The sequence below is a fragment of the Oncorhynchus gorbuscha genome, linkage group LG10, assembly GCF_021184085.1.
Source record: "Oncorhynchus gorbuscha isolate QuinsamMale2020 ecotype Even-year linkage group LG10, OgorEven_v1.0, whole genome shotgun sequence".
In the NCBI taxonomy this organism is placed as follows: Eukaryota; Metazoa; Chordata; class Actinopteri; order Salmoniformes; family Salmonidae; genus Oncorhynchus; species Oncorhynchus gorbuscha.
The window spans coordinates 65876336-65899168 of NC_060182.1; the positions used below are offsets into that span (position 1 = coordinate 65876336).

Genomic DNA, 22833 nt, shown 5'->3' on the forward strand with positions numbered 1-22833 from the left:
GGTTTCTGGTTAGAGAATGTTTTTATCGTTGCTATGGGAACGACATCTTCGATGCACGTTCTAATGAACTCGCACACCGAATCAGCGTATTCGTCAATGTTGTTGTCTGACGCAATACGAAACATATTCCAGTCCACGTGCTGGAAGCAGTCTTGGAGTGTGGAGTCAGCTTGGTCTGACCAGCGTTGGACAGACCTCAGAGTGGGAGCCTCTTTTTTAAATTTCTGCCTGGAGGCAGGGATCAACAAAATGGGGGGCATGTTCTGATTGGAGACATCATTTCATGGAACTGTTCCATCAGACAATGACTTCCCATCAGAATATGCAACCCCCTGTGTGTTCTGATGACATTATTCCATCAAACGACAGGCATGCGCCTCCTCATAAACCATGACTCCCATCTTTCTAACATTGTAGCCTACACACGCTAGTTGTTTTAGTTAGTCAATATGGTTTGTATCTCGTATTTATTTAGTATGCATAAGAAGTGTACTTGCATGCAGTGTTGTAGATTCAAGTCCAATTCACTGTACTCTTTGGCTGTGTTTTGACAGGCAGCCCAATTCTAATATTTTTTTCACTAATTAGTATGTTGACCAATCCGATCTGAAAAATAAAAATACCAATTAGTGGAAAAATGATCAGAATTGGTCTGCCTGTCTAAATATAGCCTAATTTGCTATATTGGTGGTAAGTGCCCTGAAGATTAGGCTGTCTATTAATTTGAGAGTGGTGCATTTCTCCAAACCTCATCACTTGCCTCAGTTAAGTTTACCAAACAAAGTGGAGAGGTCAGGGGTGTAGTCATTACTTCTTGCAATGGAAACTGTTTACTGTTTAAGAACCAAACAGAAAAAATGGGGAGGGACCTACCTGAATTTGTCCAATAAAAACTTGTTTTCCTTGCAAAACGTTACCAGTTTGGAGAAAATCATTTCTGTTGCAAAACATTTTCAGTTTGGTTAAAATGGTTTCTGTTGCGAAACAGAATCAGCGTGATTAATATAGGCTGTCGAAACTACAGAATATGTCTTTTATAATCATATCAGAGCAGGGCTGCCAACCTTTGAATAAACCTTGGAGTGAGATTTGCAATGTGAATTTCATTGCCCCCTGGCACAAATTCTAGATGGGATCTGGGGGTCCTCCCGCAGAAAAATGTTTTAAAGCAAATTTCCTTTAATTCTACATATGTTGACATGGCTTGGGCTTATGACCAGGGTGGAAAATAAAAATATATATTCTTCTCTTTATGTTTCCCAAGTCCTGGTTGTTTGAAAATGTTCTTGTTATAACAGCAGAAAGCATCCGAGCAAGCGAAACAGCGCCCCTCTGTCTCTCTAAGTGTAGGCCATCTATCTGATACTGTCTGGTCCAAACGAGTATGACATTGGTTTTTATTTTATTTATCTGTTTTTTAACCTTTATTTAACTAAGCAAGTCGGTTAAGAACAAATTCTTATTTACAATGACAGCCTACACCGGCTGTCTGTTACATGCCATATGCGTCGTGGACTTCATCGGACAGAGGTTGCTGTCCGGTTTTGTGATAAAATAAAAGTGTGGTTGAATGTATTTTTCCACTGTCTTCTTGTTGTCCTCGGCCTTTAGGCCAATATATCACGGTCACAATTAATAGCAAACAACGCACCACTCCTGGTAGGTATGTCTGCTTCCTTTTCGTTGTCACCGCCTAAATGCCAATCACCAAACGAGGGGGCCAAAGCAAGTGTGGAATAAATCAACTTTAGTACATGCTGTCAAAATGCAGCATTCTGCAATAGGGACGGGAGTAACAGCAACCAAATTTGGTTGACAACATTAAGCATAAAACAGCGCTACCATGCTGCTATTTTTACAGTTTTATAAACTCAGAGGGGAACGTTCTCTCGCTCCAAAGTTAACGCACTGACTTATTAGAAAAAGCAGTGCTTTTCAATGCGTGAGATATAAGAAGTGTGGTGTGTGAGAAGAGGGTCAAATACGTGTTTCAAGGCCAATGCGTGAGAGTTGGTAGCTCTCAAAGACAGTGGCACTATTACGTTTGTGTGAAATTGTAAGCATGGGGCAAGCGCTTGAGCACTTGCTGGCTACGTACTACAGGGGGCGTGGCCACGTTAGGAGCTGCGCTTCCGTGTTTACACACTCACGAAAAAGGAGGGGACTAGCGGCGCAAAGTATGCTCGCGGAGCAAGCGTAGAGCGGTGGTGAGGAAAGTGGCGGTGTCACAGCATAGGCTCACTATATGGTAAAGAAGAGGTAACTTATTCTAGGTTTCAAAATTGCGTTTTACAGCGGAATGTTCACTCGAAGGGGCCATGGAGACGTCAAGAAATCTACACAGAAAGTTCTGGACCCAAAGAAGGATGTATTGACCCGACTGAAGCACCTCCGGTCACTGTTAGGTGAGTGACATGTCATCGAGCTTTGATGCAGCACCAGTGACTCGCTCGATTATTGATGGTGCCTGCCTCCTAGTAAGCTAGCTAGCTAACCTTTGAGTCCAATGTTTTTTTTTTTACCACGTCGAATATATGTGGTATCATGCTAACCTATATGATAAACGTGGAGCTGGCTAACGTTAGCTAGCTAAGCCAAGCCATCCTTTGTGGTTAGCGCGTCTGTCTAACGTTCGTTTGCAAGCCACCAGTAGTGTCATTGTAGAACGGTTAGCCAGAGCTAGCTGATTAGCATGCCAGTCAGCAGCAGGCAGGTTACAAAAACCTAGCTTTGAGTTAACAAGGTGCTTCGCTTCACGTCCTAGGTACTAACTAGATGGACCGTTTTGTTTGCAAGTTGGCTGTTTGCTTACTAGCTATCAACCTCTAGTCCTTCAAGGGCTTGTTAGCTAACCTAGCAATTGGCACTTTCTAGCTTGCTAAACTCTATGAAATGTATATTGCTAGGCTAGCTAGCATTAACAAAAGAGCCATTCAGTAACGTTAGCCAACATTTGGAGATGACATCTGAACAGAATGCACATGACACTTTGTTGAAACATGTAACTAGGTAGCTAGTTTGCTAGTCCCACAAATTAGATTAGCCTTTGGGTGTACTTTAAATTTCTTACCTAGCCAGTTAGCTACATATTCAGATAGTATTGCATAATTCATAGGTGGTCGTCACATGACATGGCTACCTGTTCTTATTGAATGCCATTTATTTTGTCCTGATGCAGGCAGTAGGACATTATAGGAATAGCCAGCCAACAGTTAGGTATGTTTTTTTCTATTACCTGCAAGTAAAGTATCTTATCATTTTTGTCTGTTTAAGACATTGTCTATATATCAAAAACAAATTGAAGATATAGATATTGAATAGAAGATGCCTGCCTATTGTATAGGCTTATCTATCTTACCCCAGGTATGGTTATCAGAGAACGGATGTGGGGGTGTGTGTGACAGGTGACTGTAGTTCTGGTAGTTTGTTCTCTTTGGGGAAATGAACCACTGTTTCAGTTTATTTTTGTGGAATTGATCTTACCAGGCTTTGTGTTTAAATGTGTTTAAGTCTATCTCACTATCAGTTCCTACCTAGAGTTTTAATGGTCAATGTTGTTTCTATCACTCATCTTATGCAAAAATTCAGAAGCTTGCAAGGACAAGAAAATACATTTGTAAAAATTGCAGATATGTTTGGAATGACAGATTGTGGATCTAACTCTTTTTAATTGGACATACAGTCAGGTCCATCATTTTTGGCACCTTTAATAAATATGAGCAAAAAATACTGTAATTATACTGAGCTATATTCTATACAACAAAACAAAGGGACATTTATTTTATACTACAATTGCTCAGAGAAATATTTTGTTTAACAAGTGATACAAACAAATCTCAAGATACTCGTCAAAATTATTGGCACCCCTGTTTTCAACACTCAAGTCTTTTTATCCAATGTTTTATGAGATTGGAGAACATTTTAGACCATTCCTCCATACAGAATCTTTCCAGATCCTTGATATCCTTTGTCTGCGCTAATGGACTGCCCTCTTCAATTCACGCCACACGTTTTCAATGTGGTTCAAGTCCTGAGACTGAGATGGCCATTTCAAAATGTTGATTTTTGTGGTCAATTAACCATTTCTTTGTTAATTTTGATTAGTGCTTGGGGTTTTTGTTTTTTGCTGGAAGATCCATTTGCAGCCAAGTGTCAGCCTCTTGGCGAGGGCAACCAGGGGTCTTGGCTAAAATGTCACGGTACTTGGTAAAGTTCATAATGCTGTTGACCTTAACAAGGACCCTAGGACTGGTGGAAGCAAAATAGCCCCATGACATCAAAGATCCACCACCATATTTTACTGTAGGTATGATATACTTTTCTGCATAAGCTTCTGTTTTTCAATGCCAAACCCACCACTGGTGTCCGTGGCCAAAGTACTCTCTGACCATAGTACCGGCATGACAATAGAGCTCTTTGGCCACGCACCCAACGTGTTCTCCAACCTCATAAAACATCTTTATAAAAGGCTCAGTGTTGTTATCCTCACAAGGGGAGAGTGCTAGAGTATTGAACACAGGGATTTTTTTCTCATCAAATAATATAATAGCAATTTCTTTTGGAGCATACAGTATCTTTATCAAAGGTGCCAATAATTGTAAACCTGACTGTAAATCGAGGACATATAGACGCCTCATTATATTACACTCTTTCCCATTGAATGCTGTTAAAAAAGTATCTTCTCCATTTATTTGCAGATGGGACTCTTTTAAAGAAAGTCCTGTTTGTTAACCCAGGGTCTGCCTTTGAACAGGAAGCGTCATTCCGTGTTGTAGGCCTAGGTTATATGAATACTGTAAGGTAATTTAGCCTAATTTCCCTCTGCATCAGTACCATTCCATATCAGACTCCCCATCTCTTGTGTAGTGTCTTTTATGAAGCTCATTGTGGAGCCTGAGTCCATCTTTTAACAGGCTCGCTGACCTGTAGAACACCTATATCCGGGACTGGCCCCCTGTCAGGCACTACCTATCAACCACTTTACACTGTGTACAAATCTCCATCTCAAAAAAGTGCAGAAATAGCGCAAAGGTGGTTAATTTGTCAAAAGTCTAGCCTATCAGGGTACTTTCCTGCTGGCGCTGCACATTCAATGTCAAGACTTGTACAGTCAAGATAGAGGTCAACAGTGGTCCAAGGGAGTCTGTTACTTCCCTATGGTTTTTCTTGTCCTCATGTGTGGGCAAAGATAAGGCAGGTCTGTTTGTGCAGCAGCTGATAGCTGGGCCTCCATATTGATGTTCGTTGGCCACCCCCCTCCCCTCCTGCAGTCAGTGTTTTCAACAAAGAAGGATTTCCTCCTGGTCTGGTGCTGGCTGGTTCCTGTGTGGTCAGGAAGTGGGGATGAGTGATGGGGTGCTGGACACAGCAGGGAGTCTAGGGGAAACGTTGACCTCTTTTAAGAAAAAAAAAATTGTGCTGTTATGTCATGGTGAAAGCTTACAAAGCTATGTGGTTTTTATTGTTGTGTTAAAAAGGCATATTTTGACGAGAACCTGGACAGATTTTTACACACACTGACCAAAGAACACAGACAAATGCCACTCTCTCAATTCTTACAGAAAGATAAAATATGCCACTTCTGATGTTTTTGATATCAAGATTGGAATTATATTAACGGTCCTTCTACATGTCAGGAACATCCTGAAACCAGTGAGAGTCTGGACTCTGTCCCTGGTGCCCCTATCCATGTTGATTCAGCTTGACCAGTGTTTTCCACAAGCACATGGAGTAGCCAGCCAAATAGAAAAAGAAGCCTGCTGGGGGTTCAGAGCTTGTTTGGTAAAAAAAATCTTGATTTTGGTGGCCTCTGGTACATTCTACTGCTTTTATTCCATCTGAAATACACGGTGAAATGATTGAATGCTTCATTGAGTTTACCTCCGAGTGGATTTTTTTTGTGGTATTTGTTTGAATTACAGGAAATTACAGTGTATGCCTATTTTGTTTTTCTTTGGGGGGGGGGGTTGTCTAGGACTATTTTCTAAGTAAGAGACCAATCTTTTTAAACATTTAACTTTGTCTTCTCTTGAGATTTAAAGTATTGTACTGCAATATGTGAATTTTCCCGCAAGATATGAAAACAGAATAATTAAGTAAAATAGCCCAAATTATCTTGAAATTGTGTGATTGGCACTTTTTCAAATGGAAAAATGGGATCTCGTAAATAAACAGAACAGATGCTCAGTTAAGTTATGGGTCCATATGTGTTAAGAGGGAGAACAATATTGGTGAAATAATTTGCAATTCTCTTTGTGAAGGCTTCAAGCTTCTTCTTAATAAGAGGCATTTTCTCAGCTATCTGCAATACAGGTATGATTGAAGAATGACGCAGGTGTTAAACATGGGCTTTGCTACACAGAAAGTTGCAGTTAATTACTCCGCTGTCAACACTTTGATTAAATCAGTAGATCTATATCAACATCTTTGAAAATACCATACAAATATCGTAGCTTTTAAAACATTTCAATCTGTTTTCTTTTATCATATTTTGGACCAGAGTAAGGCATTTTCACCACAAGCCTACCTATTGTTCCTGCAGTGAGGAGGATTCACCATCTTCATTGAATGTTTTTATAATTTATCTGCAGATAATTTCCAAAAAGCCTACCAGTATGTAAAATAGGGAGCCTAAACATCAGCTATCTTACCAATGCGATTTGGTAGGCTACTGACGAGTCACTGACTTTAACGTCACTGTCTGGCTAGTCCTGATGGACTTTAAAATACAAACAAAACATATCGAAAATACAAATGAGATCTTTAGTTCACTTGTCCCGTTTCGATACCATTGACATGTAACTACTGTCATGACTCTCCTGTGAGGATCCGAAGGATCAGGTTACAGGTGGGTCCGCTCTACAGTGCCCTCTCTCTCCCGCAGAGGGGGAGGGGTGAAGTCGGACATTCTATGACAGTCGTAAATACCTTGTGGAAACTCTGCCTTTGGGCTTTGCAGGAGGAGGGGAAAGAAACCTCTTACTAACAGTAACATCAAATAGTTGAATAATGAAACAATATTTCTGTAATCCAAACATTTGGAATGGTCCGTGGGTACTGAAAGAACAATTATGCCAGATCAGTTGTTTTGGGATCTCATTAAGGACGGTGTATGAACAACTGTATCTCTGAATGTGTATATTTCCCACTTATCAGATTCACATCTAAATGTTGTGGAACTTATACAATTAAATATGAAACTATTTGTAAAAAGATGAAATGTGATGTTAGCCGTGTAAATGAGAATTGCTTTTCATATCAAAGTTTTAACCAGTCAGTGGCCACACTCACTGGAGCACAGACATTATGTTGGCGTCATGGAATGCCCCTTTTGCCAGAGTTGAATGAAATTTACATTGGACCAGAGAACGTGAGGACGCAGTCCACACACTGAAATGGTTGACATTTAAATGGAGACCAGTTGCATGCAGCACCAGTTGATTACGTAACAAATGGTTAAGAAATTGAAATCTCTAGAGACCAGTACGTTGCCGGGTTGCTACGGGCGTGTAAAATGTTTCTAGCTCTACATTAGAACAGCGTGACCGACAGTGTGAGCTGAAAGGTACGGAATGGTTAGAAATTCTCTCTCTCGAAGAAGAAGACTACACAGGAACATTCCGTCTGCAGCTGTTTAAGTACTTCAGTCTAGTAAAATTGACCGAAGACGAGAAGACGCAACAATTTACTGTCACCACTATAGATGCCTCTATTCTAACCAACAGAGCCCACTGAACAATATGGGGTAGACCTGTGGAGGATCCGTTCTCACAGACACTCGGAAACCTACTACACTTACAAAGGACTTGGTGACCTCTGGTGGACAACCAAAGACTTTCTGTCAAATTACTCTCTGTAGGTGGAGTAATTTGAGACAGCAAAGACATACACACGTAAATATTAGTGATGCACCGATATGACATTTTTGACCGATATCTGATATTTTCCTTGCCACAAAAAACATGGTGGTATTTACATTTTTAGCTGCCTTTTATGCATTCTAGTACAGTGAAATATTTAACTCACACACATGGACTCACACACTAAGGCACTGCATCTCAGTGCAAGAGGCATCACTACAGTCCCTGGTTTGAATCCAGGCTCTATCACATCTAGCCGTGATTGGGAGTCCCATAGGGCGGCGCACAATTGGCCCAGCATCGTCCGGGTTTGGCCGGGGTAGGCCGTTATTGTAAATAAAAATGTGTTCTTAACTCACTTGCGTAGTTAAATAAAGGTGACACGCACCACACTGACCAAAAATATATTTTGATGGCATTTACCTATGTCCCCATTACCAGTAAAACATCATCAAAACCTATTTCTTTCACTTACTTGATGTACTGTTTCGTTGTTCAGTCGTTTCATTCTAAACCAGATTTCCATGGAACGCCGGTTGGGTCTTTGCGTGTCAAAACATATACTATTTAACACTATTTGACGTGTCAAATAAGCTTGTTGACCCATCAGGACCTGAATATGACTGCACAACACATAATTGAACAGGTTCATACATTTATTGAGCATTGATGAATTACACTGTCACTTGTATTTCATATTTCACAAAGATTCATCACTACGTTTGCTATGATGCTGGTAAAATCGTCTCGCACACCTACAGTGCTGGTCATAAAAAAGCTAGTTAACGCATGGATTCAAACCATGTTCTTCCAAAAACATAGCAAAACGACATTTGTTTCCTGAAAAGGGACGTTTTTGCTGAGTTTGCTGTCGAGGTTGAATAAAGTATGCTTTATTACCAACGCATTATTGTAAACGCATTGTTCGTGGCCGGTGTTTGCTGACTTTTTTGTACAGCTTTGACAGTGCTACTGTAACAGGCTGGATATAACCCCACCCACTTTGCCAAAGCACAGCCCCCCACACCACGAGAGGGATATCTTCAACCACCAATTTACCATCCTGAGATGAGGCCGAGTATAGCCCACAAAGATCTCCGCCACGGCACAACCCAAAGGGGGGGGGGCGCCAACCCAGACAGGAAGATCACGTCAGTGACTCAACACACTCAAGTGACGCACCCCTCCTAGGGACGGCATGGAAGAGCACCAGTAAGCCAGTGACTCAGCCCCTGTTATAGGGTTAGAGGCAGAGAATCCCAGTGGAGAGAGGGGAACCGGCCAGGCAGAGATGGCAAGGCCGATTCGTTGCTCCAGTGCCTTTCCGTTCATCTTCACACTCCTGGGCCAGACTACACTCAATCATAGTACCTACTGAAGAGATGAGTCTTCAATAAAGACTTAAAAGTTGAGACCGTGTCTGCATCTCTCACATAGGTAGGCAGACCATTCCATAAAAATGGAGCTCTATAGGAGAAAGCCCTGCCTCAAGCTGTTTGCATAGAAATTCTAGGGACAGTTAGGAGGCCTGCGTCTTGTGACCGTAGCATACGTGTCGGTATGTACTGCAGGACCAAATCGGAAAGATAGGTAGGAGCAAGCCCATGTAATGCTTTGTAGGTTAGCAGTTAAACCTTGAAATCAGCCCTTGCCTTAACAAGAAGCCTGTGTAGAGAGGCTAGCACTGGAGTAATATGATCACATTTTTTGGTTCTAGTCAAGATTATAGCAGCCGTGTTTAGCACTAACTAGAGTTTATTTAGTGCTTTATCCTGGTAGCTGGAAAGTAGAGCATTGCAGTAGTCTAACCTAGAAGTGACAAAAGCATGGATTCATTTTTCTGCATAATTATTGGGCAGAAAGTTTCTGATTTTTGCAGTGTTACTTAGATGGAAAAAAAGCTGTCCTTAACTGTCTTGATATGTTCGTCAACAGAGAGATCAGGGTCCAGAGTAATGCCGAGGTCCTTCGTAGTTTTATTTGAGACGACTGTACAACTATCAAGATTAATTGTCACATTCAACAGAAGATCTATTTGGTTCTTGGGACCTAGAACAAGCATCTCTGTTTTGTCCGAGTTTAAATGAAGAAAATGTTCAGCCGTCCACAATTACGAGGGCAATTTTGGGGCTTCACCATGTTTCATCAAAATGTACAGCTGTGTGTCATCTGCATAGCAGTGAAAGTTAACATTATGTTTCCGAATGACATCCCCAAGAGGTAAAATATATAGTGAAAACAATAGTGGTCCTAAAACGGAACCTTGAGGAACACCGAGATTTACAGTTAATTTGCCAGAGGACAAACCATCCACAGAGAACAACTGATATCTTTCTGACAGATAAGATCTAAACCAGGCCAGAACCTGTCCGTGTCGACCAATTTGGATTTCCAATCTCTCCAAAAGAATGTGGTGATCGATGGTATCAAAAGCAGCACTAAGGTCTAGGAGCACGAGGACAGATGCAGAGCCTCGGTCTGACGGCATTAAAAGGTAATTTACCACCTTCACAAGTGCAGTCTCAGTGCTATGATGGGGTCTAAAACCAGACTGAAGCTTTTCGTATACATTGTTTGTCTTCAGGAAGGCAGTGAGTTGCTTCAACAGCTTTTTCAAAATTATTTGAGAGGAATGGGAGATTCGATATAGGCCGAATTTTAGTTTAAAAAAATATTTTCTTGGTCAAGGTTTGGCCTTTTCAAGAGAGGCTTCATTACTGCCACTTTTAGTGAGTTTGGTACACATCCGGTGGATAGAGAGCCGTTTAATATGTTCAGCATAGGAAGGTCAAGCACAGGAAGCAGCTCTTTCAGTAGTTTAGTTAAAATAGGGTCCAGAATGCAGCTTGAAGGTTTAGAGGCCATGATTATTTTCATCGTGTCAAGAGATCTAGTACTAAAACACTTGAGTGTGTCCCTTGATCCTAGGTCCTGGCAAAGTTGTGCAGACTCAGGACAACTGAGCTTTGGAGGAATACGCAGATTTATCGTGCATCCCTAGTAAATATGTACATTGCAATTCTTTCGAATGAGCGGCCGTTCATGTGCAAATTATTCGCATTTCCGTGAGCATAGTAATCGGCTGTCTGTACAATCGTGGAATTCCTTTGTCTCTCCCTCTCTTTTGAATTCGTCATTTTGTGTAACAAGCCGTCATACCGGTTTATTCTACTAGAGACTTTTCATTCCATTGTGTAGTAATCGATGTGAAAACTATCCTTTTTTCAAATGTAATTCTGTGTAGTTAGTTAGGAAATAAATAATTAAGCCAATTAGTTTATCGCTGATTCATCATTTATGCTAGGGTTCGTGCAGATATCAAAGAGTTCTGCGACATTCAGAATGAGACTGATATGAGGTAATAAGAATGAACGAATTGACTGACTGACGAAAGGGAGATGTCTTTAGAGTTTAGTCGGGAGATAATAACTCGTAAAATAACTTTTCCCGTGGTTCCCCAGATTACTACTTAATTAATTGTTACATGATTAATTTAATCGTGTAATAATTGAACATGGTATGTGTCATTATTTTATAAAAAACAAACACATTTAAGATGGTCAATACTTGCCATTCCAAAATACAACGTAGTGTCAAGAATATATGAGATCGACTTTATTCAGTCAAGCTTGCTGTTCACCATTCAATGTACAGGAAGTTGATGCGCCAACACTTTGTGGCTGCATATGAAACACGCAAAAGAAAATAACTGAATGTGCCAGAAAACAATAGGCTAAGTTGATTTGGACTCATTGTTACCCCTAGCGGGAGAGGACTCTGCAGCCTTTTTTTCTGATTTGCTAATTGAAAAGTAGCCTAGTTAATTTAAGTTGAAAAAGTACACGGCTGAAAATTGCTGTGTATAGCCTACATTCAGCGCTAGTGGAAAACACTGCTTGACTCATGTTTGATTTAGGCCCAATATCACAGTATGACATGACAGCATCAGTAGGCCATACCAAGGTCTATGGTCAGGAAATAGTGACGGACCTAAAACTGCTGTAGCTTACTTGAAGGGGAATTCTGCAGAGTCTATTTTCAGCAGAGTTTTTTTTGTTGGTTTTGTGCCCAGCGAGGATATCTGTAATGTTGAGTGTGTGAGCTGCTGCATGTTAATTTGCTGGATCTGCCTGAGGTTGTTAATTACAGGAGCCTGCTAGACCACCTGATCACACATGGTTCTGTGACTGGAGCTGTGCATGGCTATTCCTTAACTTGGATCACTCACACACACGCACACACACCACACAGAAGTGTGAGTGTGAGCAAGAGAGAGAAGACAGAATGTTGGCCACAGTGTCACTTCATCCTCTTTCCTCTTCATGCTTTTGCGGTGAGTGATGGTGGGATCAGGGTCAACTAGGATGGCTGCTGTTAGGAGGTAAAGCTCTGGGGAAACAATCACTGCCACATCGGAAACAAAGTCAGCAAGGTCCTTTTCCCTGCTGAGTCAAGCTGAGACCTTGACATGTGATTTTCACCTTTTCAAAACACACTGGATAGATACAATCTCGTTTTCCTTCATCCCTGTCCACAGTGTAGCCTTCTTTCAATCACTTGCCCATGTTCATTGTACCATAGCTTAATGCTGAGATGCTGCTCATGCGTCACAGTTTAAACGCACATCTTAGCAAGATGCTGCTTTTCATACTGCTTTCGCTGGCTTTCTGTCCGACTCCCACACGCTACCGCAGATTTTCATACTGTTCCCACTGGCTTTCTGTCCAGCTACCGCAGCTTTTCATACGGTTCCCACTGGCTTTCTGTCCAGCTACCGCAGCTTTTCATACTGCTCCCGCTGGCTTTGTCTGGCTCCCGCACGCTACCGCAGCTTTTCATACTGTTCCCACTGGCTTTCTGTCCAGCTACCACAGCTTTTCATACTGTTCCCACTGGCTTTCTGTCCAGCTACCGCAGCTTTTCATACTGTTCCCACTGGCTTTCTGTCCAGCTACCGCAGCTTTTCATACGGCTACCCCGCAGCTTTTCATACTGCTCCCGCTGGCTTTGTCTGGCTCCCGCCCGCTACCGCAGCTTTTCATACTGCTCCCGCTGGCTTTGTCTGGCTCCCGCCCGCTACCGCAGCTTTTCATACTGCTCCCGCTGGCTTTGTCTGGCTCCCGCACGCTACCGCAGCTTTTCATACTGTTCCCACTGGCTTTCTGTCCAGCTACCGCAGCTTTTCATACTGTTCCCACTGGCTTTCTGTCCAGCTACCGCAGCTTTTCATACTGTTCCCACTGGCTTTCTGTCCAGCTACCGCAGCTTTTCATACGGCTACCCCGCAGCTTTTCATACTGCTCCCGCTGGCTTTGTCTGGCTCCCGCCCGCTACCGCAGCTTTTCATACTGCTCCCGCTGGCTTTGTCTGGCTCCCGCCCGCTACCGCAGCTTTTCATACTGCTCCCGCTGGCTTTCTGTCTGGCTCCCGCACGCTACTGCAGCTTTTCATACTGTTCCCACTGGCTTTCTGTCCAGCTACCGCAGCTTTTCATACTGCTCCCGCTGGCTTTCTCTGGCTCCCGCCCGCTACCGCAGCTTTTCATACTGCTCCCGCTGGCTTTGTCTGGCTCCCGCCCGCTACCGCAGCTTTTCATACTGCTCCCGCTGGAATTTCTGTCTGGCTCCTACCCGCTACTGCAGCTTTTCATACTGCTCCCGCTGGAATTTCTGTCTGGCTCCCGCCCGCTACCGCAGCTTTTCATACTGCTCCCGCTGGAATTTCTGTCTGGCTCCTACCCGCTACTGCAGCTTTTCATACTGCTCCCGCTGGCTTTCTGTCCGGCTACCACAGCTTTTCATACTGCTCCCGCTGGCTTTCTGTCCGGCTACCACAGCTTTTCATACTGCTCCCGCTGGCTTTCTGTCCGGCTACCACAGCTTTTCATACTGCTCCCGCTGGCTTTCTGTCCGGCTACCACAGCTTTTCATACTGCTCCCGCTGGCTTTCTGTCTGGCTCCCGCCTGCTACCGCAGCTTTTCATACTGCTCCCGCTGGAATTTCTGCCTGGCTCCTGCCCGCTACCGCAGCTTTTCATACTGCTCCCGCTGGCTTTCTGTCTGACTCCCGCCTGCTACTGCAGGACTTGGTCCCGAACCCAACCGCGGTACCACAATGTTATTTTAGGTATACACTACCGGTTTTAGAACACCTACTCATTCAAGGTTTAAAAAAATTTTTTTAACCATTTTCTACATTGTAGAATGATAGTGAAGACATCAAAACTACAAAATAACACATGGAATCATGTAGTAACCAAAGTGTTAAACAAATGACAGAGGTACCCTAAATATTCTTAATTTAATAGCTAAATCTAAAGTAGCTGCCAAAATGAACACTGATTCCAACTATAGAATTAGAATAATCATTCTATTTCCATGATTCCAGCAGTTCACCAATTAACTAGGCCTAGTTTTGCCCATATCATGTAGCCCTGTGTGGCACAGTGTGGAAATGATAACAAAAGTGCAGTAAATGCAGAAAGTATTTTTGGTTTATTTTACACTGTTCAATACAACTTTGTTCAGCATGGAGAAAGCCCCATTGAAATCACATATAATGTACGTGTTGCCACCCTAGTGTTATGAACTACTTATAAAGCATATTTAGAACTTTTTATTATGAAAGATTAAATGTAGTCATAATGTGAAAAATATCACCCAGCCCTACTCTATATGTATTGTGATTAGTGAGCTTTAGCATTAAACCCAACCCAACACTGTTACCAACAGGTATTACAGAATTCTGCGTTTTTCACACGCAGGAAAAAATACAAATAAAACCCATAAATATCTTGCTGTGTTTTGTCATTTCTGATCGGCATCAGACTAATTTTGTGCTTCAGTTGCACTTCTCCACTCGGATGAGAATTCACGAACGGGCATAGCGAGAAATAGTAATGGTGTCTTTTTGTAGGAACTAATTACGCCATGTTTGCTGGACAAAGTCAATGGAGAAAATGAATGGCGTTTTTTGGGATTAATGCCGGAAATAAGATTTTATATGTTCTGTTGGTGTAGCCTACTTTTCTCCGGTTAAATGCAAGATTAACTTGAAGCAAAGCGTTAGGAAATGTAGCTGGCTACGTTCTTTCTATGATGAATATTAGACATTTGATGGCCATGACTCGTCTTTACTTGTGCGGCTGGCAGCCAAATAACGTTAGCGTTGCTCTTCAGTTGTCATCTGATGAAAATGAAGCTGTTTTCTGCCCGAATGTGTTTCACTAATGTATTTTCTGTGAAGGAAACTATAGATACACCCCCGATCACTGTTTTGATTTTCAATCTAAAACTCAGATGAAATGGTTTAAAATGCTGATTTTTATTTATTTAAATCTGCATGAAAAAAAAATGCATTTCTGAATTTTATTGTGACCCCTGTACCATTGCAAAACACTATACAGTTGTGGAACATTAGAGACCATAACATTGAGACCGTTAGAACTAATAATATGCTTATACAGCAGGAATGGTCTAACAGTAACTAATCCAGACCCTTTTTTAAGGTAATAAACCACACACAAGGGGGGCTGCTTCCTGGACACAGGTTAAGTATAAAAGAAGGACAAACTGAATTGCTTTCATAGAGGACTGGTTGAAATGTGATGATGACCACACAATTCATTTTCATCATGAGACAAATCTATTGGTTTTCTACTAGGGCCAGGACGATACCAGTATTGCAATATTTTATTCCATCGGGGAGAAAATGAGAACACGACACAGACCAAACTCTTTGGTCTTTTAAAAACCTGCTGTATGTCAAATGTTGTTGTAGCTTGGGAAATAAATCAATGATTGTTTCCAACATTAAGGCTGTTTTCCTGAAGAAGTTAAATCTGCTTTGTGTTTTGTTTCCTTTGCGACACTGGTATTGTACCGGCCCTATTTTCTACCGAAAGTTCTAATGGAAATATTGTGATATATTTAATTAGCACGAGACCAGCAAAACGTGGATGAGTGTGGCGCTATAGCAGGAACAGCGTTATCTAATGGTCTCAACCTGGTATTTTCACATTACTTTATGGTAAATAATGCAAGCGATTTCAATAACTAATTTCTCTGAATGGGGGAAGGGGCGGCCTTGATATGCGGTAACTTCAAATCCATTGTGAATAGCTGGGCATAGATGTGAACTGTCCTATGCAGGTTTGGTGACACTAGACAGCATTTAGCAGGTCCGTGTCTGTCTAGTGTCTAGTGTTGCCCATTTAGGACGGCAGCTAATGTCATTATCACCCTGGCGCTGGCAAGCTCCACACCTCTTTCCTATAGTACTGTCGGCCTCCCTAGGTCTGCAGGGCTCATGGCTACACTGACTCTCTGGGGTTGAGACTGAGGGACAGAAGAGAGCGAGCAGCTTGGCCTGATCTCACGTAGCTGTTTCCTCCTTGCCACTCCCATGGTTGTCTGCTATGACTGTGTACTTGTTAGGCTGGTCAATACCAGGTAGTCATAGTGAACCAAGTGTTTTTCTGTTGGGTGAACTGTCTGTTCCTTTGAGATTCACACAGGGCACTATAGGTCTCTACTCAGCCAAGTGACGAGAATAGCATTTACCATACGATCAGCTACAATCATATATTAACCATCATTCTGTTCTGAATCTACAGTGCATTCAGGAAGTATTCGGACCCCTTCACTTTTTCCACATTTTGTTGTTACAGCTTTTTCTTAAAATGATTTAAATAAAACAAATTCGGGCTCACCTCTCACTGTATGGCCCGAGGCTGATGATGGCTGGTGTTTGTGACATATCGAAGTCAACATCAAACCAGTGGTCTATAGTTCAGTTTGGCTGCAACCATTTCTATGAAACCGACATATTGTTGAAGTGCAGGCTTTGATGCGGCAAATCTACAGAGTTTATTTTATTTTGCAGTGGCGGCCACGATTTTAGATGCATATAGGGGAAACGCTGCATATAGGAGAAACTGAAGAACAAGGTGGCTCCAGAGTGGCGCAGCGCTCCAAGGCACTGCATCTCAGTGCTAGAGGCGTCAGCCCCATTCCGGACTGAATAACAACCCTAGAGTTGCTGCGATGAGATGATGGAAATTGGGGAGGAAAAGGGGGTAAAATACAACAACAAAACCATTTTTTTTGTTTTGTTTTAAAGGCTGAGGGCCAGAGGCACACAAGGACAAATGCAATGCATCAAAGGATGAGGAGTAACCTAGTCTATGTTTTGCACTGAGTAATATTTATGTCCTTTACACAGGTCATGAAAGTCTGGTCAGACTGGTTTAATGTTCACAAGTTCAAATAACAGAATGCACTGAACAGGGTTGTACAATTCTGGTAACTTTTCAACATTTCATATATATATATATTTTTTTTAAATTTTTAAATCCTGGTTGGAGGATTCCAGATTTCTTGTTTATTCCAGGATGTTTGGAATACCTGGGAATTCCTACAGGTGTGTGCTGCCTTAATACACAACCCTGGTTGTCATCTCCATTGAAATCTAAAGGGTGTTTTTTCTTGTTTTTTTATGGAGAGGTAATCAAAAGGCATGGAGGGAAGACTCCGCATGGGCTGTAAGGTAACTAGATCAGTGGGGCTCAACTGGTTTTGCCTCTGGACCCAAATTCAACCCGGTTGTCCTACACTAGCTGGGCATGCTCCTAAGAACAGAATTCCTAGGCCTATCGTCAGAATTGATGAGCAAGAACATGAGCTAACCCATTTGTTCTTAATTTTTGGTTAGAGGTAGTGGTAAAATCAGATTTTGTTTTACTGTCCTTTGCAGCATGGCCAGATAGCGACAACCAGGCAGCAGCTTGCCTCTAGCCCGCTGCTTGCCTCTAGCCCGCTGCTTGCCTCTAGCCTGCTGCTGCTGCTTGCCTCTAGCCCGCTGCTTGCCTCTAGCCCGCTGCTTGCCTCTAGCCCGCTGCTTGCCTCTAGCCCGCTGCTTGTCATCCCAGGTTTATTAAGGGAAGTATTTGAGTGCGACCTCACGAGGAAGAGAGGCATTCGGCAGCTGAGCGGCTCCCTGATCTGTGAACACAGACAGACTGGCCTGAGGTCAGGGTGCATCCAGCCACTGCTACCACGTCTGTCAAACGTTCAATCTGTTACATGGTCCTAATGAAAGGCCCCACAGTTTGAAAATATGGCCTTTCATTTCCATGTTCCTGAAGTGTCAAGTATTGACTTTTGCACAGTATGTAGGGGGAAAACGTTAGCCTATTGCAATTTGCAAATATTACCAAGGTTGACCTGAGTGATTGTGTCTGACAGTGGCATGACATGCTTACAGCAGCTGCTAAGATCACCCCTCACTGCCTGAGAGGTGTAGCACGGCTGTTGACAGTCGGTTGTAAACCACTGTTATATGATCACGGTGGATGAGGAGGCCATATCAGCTGTACCACGACCTCCGTGCCATTCACAGAGAGCTACTTCGCCCCGTGGCTTTACCCTGACAGTCAGGAGTTTATCTTCTGTAAATACACTGCTTACAGAAGATGATGCATGTTGCTCAGGCTGTTTTTGGTGCCTTCTACCTTCACAGCCTCTGTCCGTACGTTGCTAAGACCTGGCGTTGGCTGGCTGAGGGCTTTATCAGCTCAACGGCTCCGTGCATCGCTCTACAGAGTCAGCGTTGGTGGTAGCTCTCTGAAAGCACTCCCATTGACCTCATAAGGGACTCCAATTTGACTCGGTGAGATCACTTCATCGAACCTGGCCAAGGCTTTCAACTCTGTCAATCACTGCATTCTTATCGGCAGACTCGACAGCCTTGGTTTCTCAAATGACTGCCTTGCCTGGTTCACCAACTACTTTTCAGATAGAGTTCAGTGTGTCAAATCGGAGGGCCTGTTGTCCGGACCTCTGGCAGTCTCTATGTATATATCACTGATGTCGCTCGTGCGATTGGAGATTCTCTGATCCACCTCTACGCAGACGACACCGTTCTGTATACATCTGGCCCTTCTTCGGACACTGTGTTAACAAACCTCCAGACGAGCTTCAATGCCATACAACTCTCCTTCCGTGGCCTCCAACAGCTTTTAAATGCAAGTAGAACTAAGTGCATGCTCTTCAACCAATTGCTGCCCGCCCGACTCACATCACTACTCTGGAGGGTTCTGACTTAGAATATGTGGACAACTACAAATACCTAGGTGTCTGGCTAGACTCACATTAAGCATCTCCAATACAAAATTAAATCTAGCATCTGCTTCCTATTTTGCAACAAAGCCTCCTTCACTCATGCTGCCAAACATACCCTCGTAAAACTGACTATCCTACCGATCCTTGACTTCGGTGATGTCCTTTACAAAATAGCCCCCAACACTCAGCTAATTGGATGCAGTCTATCACAGTGCCATCCGTTTTATCACCAAAGCCCCATGTACTACCCACCACTGCAACCTGTATGCTCTCATTGGCTGGCCTCGCTACATATCAGTCGCCAAACCCACTGGCTCCAGGTCATCTATAAGTCTTTGCTAGGTAAAGCCCTGCCTTATCTCAGCTCACTGGTCACCATAGCAACACCCACCCGTAGCACGAGCTCCAGCAGGTATATTTCACAGGTCATCCCCAAAGCCAATATTCCCTTTGGCTGCCTTTCCTTCCAGTTCTCTGCTGCCAATGACTGGAACGAATTGTAAAAAATATCTCCCTCTCTAACTTTAAGCATCAGCTGTCAGAGCAGCTTACCGATGGCTGTGTACAGGTACAATGAATTTGTAAATGGCACAACCAACTACCTCATCCCCATATTATTACTTACCCTCAAGCTCTTTTGCACCCCAGTATCTTTACTTGCACATCATCATCTGCACATCGATCACTCCAGTATTATGTTCAATTGTAATTATTTCTTCTTTACGGCCTATTTATTGCCTTACCTCCCTACTCTTCTACATTTGCACACACAGTACATAGATCTTTCCATTTTTCTTTTCTTTTGTGTTGTTGACTGTATGTTTGTTTGTAACTCTGCTATTGTTTTTGTCGCATTGCTTTGCTTTATCTTGGCCAGGCCGCAGTTATAAATGAGAACTTGTTCTCAACTGGCCTACCTGGTTAAATAAAGGTGAAATATATATATTTTTTTATGATTGACGGCTCAGGGGCTTCAGTGCTGCTCTGCTGGTGTCCCTGGTTCTGGTTCATTTACTATCAGTGGGATCCTCTGTGTGTTAGGCCTCTGAATGATCCTGCTCCTGCTATCCTTAATTTGCTTCCAAGCACTACCCTTTCCCTCCCTGTGAATTGCATCATGTGACAGGCGGTAGTGAAGTTTCCCTTGCCGCAGCTGGTTGCTATGGATGTATCATGAACCTCCTCTTAACATGGTCCAAAGTCAGCGACTCAGCGCTGCTTTCCGAGGGCTGTGGTGGAGGGGGAGCTCCGAGGGCTGTGGTGGAGGGGGAGCTCCGAGGGCTGTGGTGGAGGGGGAGCTCCGAGGGCTGTGGTGGAGGGGGAGCTCCGAGGGCTGTGGTGGAGGGGGAGCTCCGAGGGCTGTGGTGGAGGGGAGCTCCGAGGGCTGTGGTGGAGGGGAGCTCCGAGTTCTGTGGTGGAGGGGAGGGCTGTGGTGGAGGGGGGAGCTCCGAGGTCTGTGGTGGAGGGGGAGCTCCGAGCTGGGTTGCTGCTGGCTGATTGCACCTCTTTTTTGGGGGGTGTTTTCTTCCCTCCATTGCTTCTCTCAGGTTGGCTTCCTGGTACTTGGTTTTAAAATAGCTGAGCTGTGGCGGTGTTGAGATTCTGATTTCTTAGCAGTTAGCACACTCAGAGGAGAATGAAGAGGTGAGCTGGTGCCTGCTGTGCCCTACTGATGCCCCCTTGGTGTGCCTGTTGTGGATGGACCGGGGTTAAAGAATGGGTGCCTGCTATGTAAGGTGTAGGGAATGAATTGAGGACACTGTGGCTGTGTTAGCTAGCGGTTCTGCTCAAGGTTTCCTTCACTGAGGCAGTGACATGATGACTGAACTGAACTGCAGCACAGTACTGTATGGCCTGCCTAGTGACACAGTGACTACTGTCAAGCCTACACTCCTCCAATGGGGCTGCTCTTTTCTCTTTTATCCATCTTTCTCTGGCCCAAGGCACCAGCACTGAATCAAAACCAGAGAAAAAGTATGTTGTTTTAAAATACAATTCTGTCCGTGTCCATCTGTCTCTCTGTCTCTCTGTCCCTGTCGGTCTGTGTCCCTGTCTGTTTGTGTCCCTGCCTCTGTCCCTGCCTGCCTGTCCATCTGTCTCTCTGTCCCTGTCTGTCTCTATCCCTGTCCCTGTCTGTCTCTCTATCCCTGTCTGTCTCTCTATCCCTGTCTGTCTCTCTATCCCTGTCTGTCTCTCTATCCCTGTCTGTCTCTCTATCCCTGTCTGTCTCTCTATCCCTGTCTGTCTCTCTATCCCTGTCTGTCTCTCTATCCCTGTCTGTGTCCATCTGTCTGTCCCTGTCTGTCTGTCCCTGTCCATATGTCTGTCTTTCTCTCTGTCTGTCTCTGTCTCTCTGTCTGTCTGTCTCTGTGTGTGTCTCTCTGTCTGTCTCTCTGTCCCTGTCTGTCTCTCTGGCTGTCTGTCTCTCTGCCCCTGTCTGTCTCTCTCTGGCTGCCGGTGTCTCTCTGTGTTTGTGGGCAAGAGTGATGGGGGTTTCAGGTAGCTAACCTTGCATCCATCCATCCATCCATCCATCCATCCATCCATCAGCCTCCACATTAGCAGCAGCTCTATGTTGTTGCCCCCAGGCGAGTTAGCCTGGTTAAAGACCCCCCCCCCGTGTGCTTGTCTGCTCTGAGCCTCAGTCGCTCCTATATCTCACTCCTCCTGACAGGCGGCCAGAGCAGGGACAGAGCTAGGTCTAAATGCTAATGAGTCTCTGTCTGATCACAGGTTGATCAGCTAGGTCTAAATGCTAATGAGTCTCTGTCTGATCACAGGTTGATCAGTTAGGTCTAAATGCTAATGAGTCAATGTCTGATCACAGGTTGATCAGCTAGGTCTAAATGCTAATGAGTCTCTGTCTGATCACAGGTTGATCAGCTAGGTCTAAATGCTAATGAGTCTCTGTCTGATCACAGGTTGATCAGCTAGGTCTAAATGCTAATGAGTCTCTGTCTGATCACAGGTTGATCAGCTAGGTCTAAATGCTAATGAGTCTCTGTCTGATCACAGGTTGATCAGCTAGGTCTAAATGCTAATGATGCTCACAGGTTGATGCTAGGTCTAAATGCTAATGAGTCTCTGTCTGTCTGATCACAGGTTGATCAGCTAGGTGTAAATGCTAATGAGTCTCTGTCTGATCACAGGTTGATCAGCTAGGTCTAAATGCTAATGAGTCACTGTCTGATCACAGGTTGATCAGCTAGGTCTAAATGCTAATGAGCCTCTGTCTGATCACAGGTTGATCAGCTAGGTCTAAATGCTAATGAGTCTCTGTCTGATCACAGGTTGATCAGCTAGGTCTAAATGCTAATGAGTCTCTGTCTGATCACAGGTTGATCAGCTAGGTCTAAATGCTAATGAGTCTCTGTCTGATCACAGGTAGATCAGCCAGGTCCTCCTGTATGAATGTGATATAGCATATTAATGACTCCGCGTGGTGTGAATGGCTCCTGTTCATCTCCCTGCAGTTAGGGAACATTTCACACATGTTTCTACAGTGAATGGCTTCTTGTCGTTATGGCTACAGGAAGTGTTTCAGTTTGAACAGGTTAAGTGTCCAGATGTTTTTACAGTGCAGTGTAAATATCCATGCTGCTTCAGATGACTGGATGACCAGTTCAAGGTGATTGGCTAGGCCTAATGCACACACCAGTGGACCCTTAATCAGTTAGATCACCTCCTAGTTGTAATGTAGGTATCGTTAAACATCCACTAGTCTAGAATGTCAACCATGCATGCTTCTCACCCAATTCACTTTCTCCACAAAATGCATGTGAATTGTGTCAGTGTCTCCGGTCTAGTTGATTTGGTCCGGAGGCATGTCGGAGTGGTCTTGTTTAACCGTCGAT

The 22833-nt window shown here is 43.6% G+C and overlaps 1 protein-coding gene across 4 annotated transcripts in view; it reads left to right on the forward strand.

Annotated features, from left to right (window-relative positions):
- The first annotated feature begins 2137 nt into the window (after positions 1-2137).
- ralgapa2 (Ral GTPase activating protein catalytic subunit alpha 2) overlaps positions 2138-22833 on the forward strand; it is a 145582-nt gene continuing 124886 nt past the window's right edge. For all 4 annotated transcript variants that reach the window (XM_046366669.1, XM_046366670.1, XM_046366671.1 and 1 more), the window contains exon 1: positions 2138-2405. In XM_046366669.1, the coding sequence (XP_046222625.1) occupies positions 2300-2405 (106 nt within the window). In that variant the 5' untranslated portion in view covers positions 2138-2299. The remainder of the gene's footprint in view (positions 2406-22833) is intronic.